The sequence below is a fragment of the Arachis ipaensis genome, chromosome B4, assembly GCF_059453495.1.
Source record: "Arachis ipaensis isolate K30076 ecotype BB chromosome B4, ASM5945349v1, whole genome shotgun sequence".
In the NCBI taxonomy this organism is placed as follows: Eukaryota; Viridiplantae; Streptophyta; class Magnoliopsida; order Fabales; family Fabaceae; genus Arachis; species Arachis ipaensis.
The window spans coordinates 18,326,073-18,333,087 of NC_142439.1; the positions used below are offsets into that span (position 1 = coordinate 18,326,073).

Below are 7,015 nucleotides of genomic sequence, written 5' to 3' on the forward strand. Positions count from 1 at the left end.
AAGTAATACATGAGACAACTTTTTAAAATAGGCATAAAATACCAATTTAATTAACTAAAATTGAAAGATTAAGAACACTACTCCTCATGCAAAGGCTTTAAACAGAAAATAAAAAACAGAAAATAAGATATAATACTGAAAAACTAAAAGTAGGGAAAATAGCAGATAAGAAACTCAACCATCTCAGTCATGATGACTGCTTTCTCCCAAAAATCCTCTCCAAGTTCCAAAATCACGCCTCAACTCATCCATATCTCGCCTCTGGCTCTATTGCTCCTCCACTAGCTATTGGAGAAGGGCAGAGTGGCCCTCATAGTCTATCTTCAGCTGATCAACTGATGATGTCAGTTGCCCAATGAATGCTGTCAATTGATCCCAATAATCCTATGGAGAAAAGTAGTATTCCTGAGGCATCTCACAATAATGTTTTGATTTCTTTTTTGATGACTGGCTGAATCAGTGATATGTTCGTTGAAGCGTTAAATTATTTAGGAATTCCTTGCAACGCAGTTTGAAGGTCCTTTGAGTGGCTAGTGGCAAAAAAGGGTTTCAAAATATTTCTGAGCTACTATACCTTTTGGCTCTTTGGCTACTCCTCCCAATTCATCCTCCGACTCCATTAATTTATTCATTCTATTTCTTGATTGGAATTTTGCGTGAAAAAATTGGTATTTTTATCTCCTTAGTTAAGCTACTGAATTCTGAATTTTTTTTCTCTAATATCTTTCCTTTTTATCTAGCATCTCTTCTAATTTTGCCTCCCATATCCGAATAGTATCTCCATTCGCCTCTGCCTCCCTTCTAGTTTCGTCCTTAATCAATTGTTTGAGATAAAAAATTCTGGTTTGAGAGTTTGAAAGCCAGATGGGGTCTCACGAGACCTTGCATGCATAGCCTCAGCCCGAGGACACCGTCTAGGAAGCTTGGCAGCAATCGACGACAAACTCCAATAGACGGAACTCGATGGTCAATCCTAACTCACTAGCTTTTTCGAATGCTATAAATGAGTGTGATATTCCAGTATCAAACAAGATAATTAAAGTTTTACCAGCCATTTTGCAATTAGCTCGGATCAAAGTGTCTGACCTCTCAACACCATCCGCCGACATGGTAAACATGTCTCTGTTGCTGAACTCTCTCAGCTTCCTGTCTCTTCCTCTCTGGACAATTCCAGGACAGATGCTCGGCTCCACCACAATAGTAGCATACACCCAGTTCAACTCTACATGGAGTATTAGGATGATATGCCCCACATCTCTTACATGTCAAATTGTTGGGAGGATTCTGAATCTGCTTTCCTTTGCCTCTTCGCTGGTTGTTGTTATTGTTGAATCTCCAGAAGGTGTTATGGCCCTGATGTGGTTGTGGAACATATTCTCTTCGCTTGAAATTCTATCCTCTAGGCGCGAGGTTCCTCCCCCAATCTCTCCTAACAAAAGCTCAGTGATTGTCCTTGTCTGACATGGCCTTTCTTGCACAATCCTCAGCAACTCGGCTTTTGTTTACCAGTTCAAAGAAAATTTTGATCTCCATCAGGTCTACTGTATTCGGGATGTCACTTCGCAGACCACCTTCATATTTTATGCATTTTTATTCTTCAAAATTTTCCAGAGCATCCTAACAAATTCTAGAGAACCGACATAATTCTTCAAACCGATTGGTGTACTCTGCCACTGACATAGGACCCTGCTTCAGCTGTAGCAACTCAAGCTTCTTCGCCATCCTTACTGAGTTTGGAAAATACATCTTATAAAACTCGAATTTCTGCTACCCTTCAAGGGTCCCAACTACCAAACCAAACACCTCTCGATAATTCAAATCGTTTCCAATATCAAATCATTTCAAAATCAAACCAATTCCAATATTAAATCTTTTTCCAAAACCAACCAACTCCAATATATAGCAAATCATTTACAAAAACCAAACCTCACATCATATACCATATATACAATTCATCAATAATTTATTCAGTTCATTCCTATCTTAAGGTCTTCTAGCCTAAGTTTTCACGTGACATTAAACATTAACTACGAGAAACTAAAACCATACCTTGGCCGATTCCTCCCTAAACTCGGAACACCTCAAAAACCTCTCCTTTAACAAGCTTCAAACTTTCAAACGTCAATTCCTCATGCTTAATCACCCGGATTTCATTCCAAACCATCCAATTGAACTCCAAATAAACAAGAACACAATCTAATTCACACAATATCACTATAATCATCACAGGGTTCACCAACTCAATGATTCACAAGGGTTCAACAGTTTCTTACTTTAATCTATTGGACAAAATCTAGTAATTTTTCACTACTAGAGTTCACCTAAACCATCAAAATCATTCAATTCCTCAATACTCAAACTCAAAATTTACGAAATTGAGGAGGGAAAGAACTAGGTGAGAAATGCAAATTTCTTACCACTTTGTTTACCACTTTGTTCAGATAGAATTGAAGAGAATTCTGAGACGAATACGTGGTTGCTGACGGCTTGTCAATTGGAGCTTCGAATTGAAAGTTATGGACGATTGAATTTTTTTGGAAACGTTAGGATTCTCTCCCCGATTTCTCTTCTCGACTCCCAAGGCTGAAATGAAAGAAGGAAAGCTCGTTTTCGGTGTTTAATAGGTTGGGTCTTAGACTCGGTTCAACTAGTTCGGCCTATTAGCTTGATTTTGAGCCAAAATCTTTAAAATTAGTATTAAAATTAATATTTTTAATATTTCTTCTCCTCTAAATTATAAAAATTGATTTTTCTAATTTTTTTTATTAATAATTAATTTATTAGTTAATTATTTATTAATTTTACGAGATTTACATGATGCGTCTTAATCCTATTTTTTTAAAATTCTAATTTTTGAAAAGTTGTTCAAGTTGACTTATAGTCGTTATAGAGTTAATTTCCTATACTTTTTCTTATATTTTATATCATGTTTCAAATATAAAATTTAAAAAATTTTATTTTTTATTTTTTGTTGATAAACTTTATTATATTTTTACGCTAATGCGCTTTCTAATAATTTTAATGTTTTAATATTTTTACTCTCTCAAATTCAAATTCTAAACAAATGACTAGTAAACTTATACTTGTTTCTGTTTTATCCGAATGCAACTAGTAGCATGACAATCAATCAATCATATTATATGTTTTGAATACAATATTCTCATGATTTTCACAAGAATTAGAATCAGAGAAGTGGATCCAAATAAACTAGTGCCGATAGTAGCAGAGACTGATTAAGATACAAGGTGTGTTAACAACGTCAAAGGATCATGCTATTATTGTCAATATATATAAGTAGATCTGAGAATTACAAATGATTATCCCAATATAATCCTTTATAGTTAATTTCCACAAGCAACAACATAAGTCAATGTGATGCCTTACCATATATGTTTAAGAGGGGGTGGTGAATAATCATCATCATAATTAATTTTTTGTCCAAATACTAATTTAGAAATGGCATAGGTAATACAAGTATAATTGATGACTTAATTTATTTAATCATATAGTTTTTTGTCATCCTAATATAGGGACATGGTTTAATTAATTAACTTAAGTTGAATTAAGAGGGCACAAAGTGAAACCCAGATGGAGTAATGTTGGCAACAGAGTTAGTTATCCCAAGAAAGCGCAAGGTTGAAATAAGAGACCCAACAGAAGGAAGGTTTGAGTTGCAATCAGAGAGTGGTGTTGGAACCATGAGGTTGCAACCATTGAGCATTGATGATAAATCATATACAAGTGAATCAACAGAATCCATCTTCATTGAGAATTTTCCGGCACCATTGGTTGTTGCATTAGAAAGCACCTTCCCTCCACACATTAGTTGCACTTGAGCATCTGATAAATATATCAAATATTAATGGCGAGACCAAACTATCACATAATTAATTAATTCAAAAATACTATTCATACACAAAACACTCTTAACATCTATACAAAATGGTGTTTGCTACTGTACGATAATAAATTTATACGTACCGATACGTTTAAAATATGGACAAGTAATAACAAGCCACGTGGAATTTATTTTCCACGTCAGCATTTAATTTTTTCTTTTTTAAATATATATAATATCACCACTTTTACTAATATACCTCTTTAATTAAATAAAAATAAAAATATATTTTTTATTTAATTTTATAGAGAGTCTTAAACATCCTTACTTTATTTGATTAGATAAAAATACCCTTTTAAATCAATCAAATTTTAGAATTCAATTAATCCTAATTTTATAGTTTCAATTAATTTAAAGAACAAAATAAAAACATATTAAAAAAAAACAAAAATCAATCATTCTTCGTCTTCTCCAATTCTCCTAATCATTTATCCCCTCTAAAGCAAAGCAAAACATATCAAAAAAATAAAAAATTAATATGTTCTTCATCTGTATTAAAGAGCTTCGTAAATGTCCTTAATGTGGTTGTTTGTTGATGTTTTGCGGCGATTTTTGCAGGATGAAGGGAAATAAGGTGAAGGTGCAGAGGGAGGTGAGGAAGGAGTTAGATCAGGGTATCAGTTTGGTCAAAGCTCCTTTGGCCCTTCAGCAGGATCCGTCTCTCACTTTACCAAAGATCAAAGTCATGGTTTTCCAACAGCAATCACACCGAATCAACCTATGGAAGAGTGATTCGTTTGGCAATGCTGGCCTTATTTTGTTCCGGTTCGATATTTGCGGCTGGATTAATGGCCTTCTATGGTTTTCGAGATCAATGCAGTCAACTATTGTTAGGGTTTTGCCGTTTTGGTGTGCTTCAGAGGGGAGGGGGCACGAATGATATTAGGAGAAGATGAAGAACAGATTGATTTTTTATTTTTTGATATGTTTTCCTTTGCTTGCTTTAGAGGGTGATGAATGATTAGGGGAATTGGAGAAGACGAAGAACGATTGATTTTTGTTTTTTTTAATATGTTTTTATTTTATTGTTTAAATTAATTGAAACTATAAAATTAGGATTAATTGAATTTTAAAATTTGATTGATTTAAAAGGGTATTTTTGTTTAATCAAATAAAGTAAGGATGTTTAAGACTTTTTATAAAATTAAATAAAAAATAATTTTTTTATTTTTATTTAATTAAAAGGGTATATTAGTAAAAGTGGTGATATTATATATATTTAAAAAAGAAAAAATTAAATGCTGACGTGGAAAATAAATTCCACGTGACTTCTTCTTACTTGTCCATATTTTAAACGTATCGGTACGTATAAATTTATCATCGTACCATAGCAAACACCATACAAAATACAGTTGTTACAAATTAATTGTGTATTTAAATTATTTTTTAATTAACAAAACAAAAAGAACACGTGTTTGGTTGTTAATAAAATACCGGTGTAAAAATGGTATTTATTATAAAAAGCGTATATTCGGCAGGATTGATTAATGAGTGAATTAATTAAGGCTATTGTTTATAATCAGTACAACATCAAACAATAATGCTAAAAAGACAGAAATAAAAAACCAGTTAAAAAGTAAGTTGCACCAATTAATGATGCTAAATAAGGTAAGTTCTAATAACTGTTTTTGACTAATTTGTTTTGGCTATTAAATATTTTCGAACATCAAATTTGTGCAAATTTTAACTAATATATTGAAATTAGGTCGAAGATGGGTTGAATTGAACCGAGTCAAACTTAATTCAAGTCATAAAAATTTAACTCGACTCACAACTCGACCATTAACAAATAAATGATGATTAATGAATTTTCAGCCTTACTTGAAAATGCTGGGGCTCCATCCCCATTATCATCAATATTGTCCTTCAAATTCAAAGTGCACAACACTGTCCCTTGAATGTTAGCTGAACCAAGGAGATCATTTAGAATCCCAAGCTGAGCTTTGGCTTCAGGAATTGCCATTGCAACAACAACTAAGAGAGACAACATAACAACAATTTTCATGGCCATGGCTATGAGAACTATATCTTATGATAAATTTTGGTTGCAACAATTTAGTTGTGTAGCTAGACAATTTATACCGAAGAGAAGCACCAAATTTTTATCATGCTTCAATAACATAGTTGGAATTTGGGTAATAGTGGGAAAACTTGTTATCTAAGTGACCTATACCAAAATGACAATATTCCTTTCCTTTCTCTCAGTAATTATTTTCAACCATACAACTTTTTTTCATTTTATTTTATTTTTTTTATTTTTATAAGCACATGTTTTATGAGCTGCATTTTTGCATGAATAGAATTATGCCATTATGTGTGGTCTATCAAAAACGTAAGCAACTAAAGTTTTATGTCTTCAAAGTAGAGTTCCCACTAATTTAGAGCTTTTTAACATATAATCATGTTTCTTATATCACACGATTCCTCCAACACTCGCCGGTGCTCATCACTTAAAAGGCATGGAGTGAAATGAAGATTAAAAGAGTATGATAGTCTTCAAAGAACGAAAAGTTTAAAATAGAATATGATATATAGAATTTATTATTCTATTAGTATTAATCTTTTCATTCATTATAATATTATTAATTTAATCAATAGAAATTGATCAAAATCTTTTTAGGCTTCATTTCATTTTACTTAATGGTAATGCATGCTAAGGAAATAATAATTTATAAGTATTTTATTTAATTTAATATTTATAATTTTATGTATATAATATTTATAGATATATATTTATTATATTTATTATTATTTAATTATTTTAGCGATAATTATAGGATACAAAATAAGATAATTTTATACTTTTTTTGGTTAGTTTTTTTTATTGTCTCTTAAACTTTCTTGTTTATTTAATATAAACTACCAACTCAAGCATAGTCTTAAATATTTCATCGTAATTTTTTTCCAATAATTACGCCATTATGACAGTTCACAATATTAAAGGAATTCACAAATCTTAGTCTCTCAAGATATTGTTCTTATAGTGAAATCAAGAATAATGCATCGATGGTTGAAGGAACTCTAAGAAGGATTGATTTCAATTCATTTTTTACGGTAGATCCAATAGATTTGTCAGGAGGATTGGCAGATACTTAAAAAAAAGGAGTAAATATTCAT

General features: G+C 31.8%; 1 protein-coding gene across 1 annotated transcript; it reads right to left on the minus strand.

Annotated features, from left to right (window-relative positions):
- Positions 1 to 3,392: 3,392 nt before the first annotated feature.
- On the minus strand, positions 3,393 to 5,949 carry LOC107639041 (phylloplanin-like). The gene is made up of 2 exons (XM_016342454.3): positions 5,720 to 5,949; positions 3,393 to 3,840 (listed from the first exon to the last, which is right to left on the minus strand). The coding sequence occupies exons 1-2, from the start codon at positions 5,907 to 5,909 to the stop codon at positions 3,563 to 3,565; spliced, it is 468 nt and encodes a 155-aa protein (XP_016197940.1). The 5' UTR covers positions 5,910 to 5,949; the 3' UTR covers positions 3,393 to 3,562.
- Between the last annotated feature and the right edge of the window lie 1,066 nt (positions 5,950 to 7,015).

Excerpts from the sequence above, each read along its gene's own strand:
- LOC107639041 (XM_016342454.3), bottom strand. The coding sequence starts at position 5,909 with ATGGCCATGAAAATTGTTGTTATGTTGTCTCTCTTAGTTGTTGTTGCA. Across the intron at positions 3,841-5,719 it reads TGGAGCCCCAGCATTTTCAA|ATGCTCAAGTGCAACTAATG; the intron begins GTAAGGCTGAAA and ends TATATTTATCAG.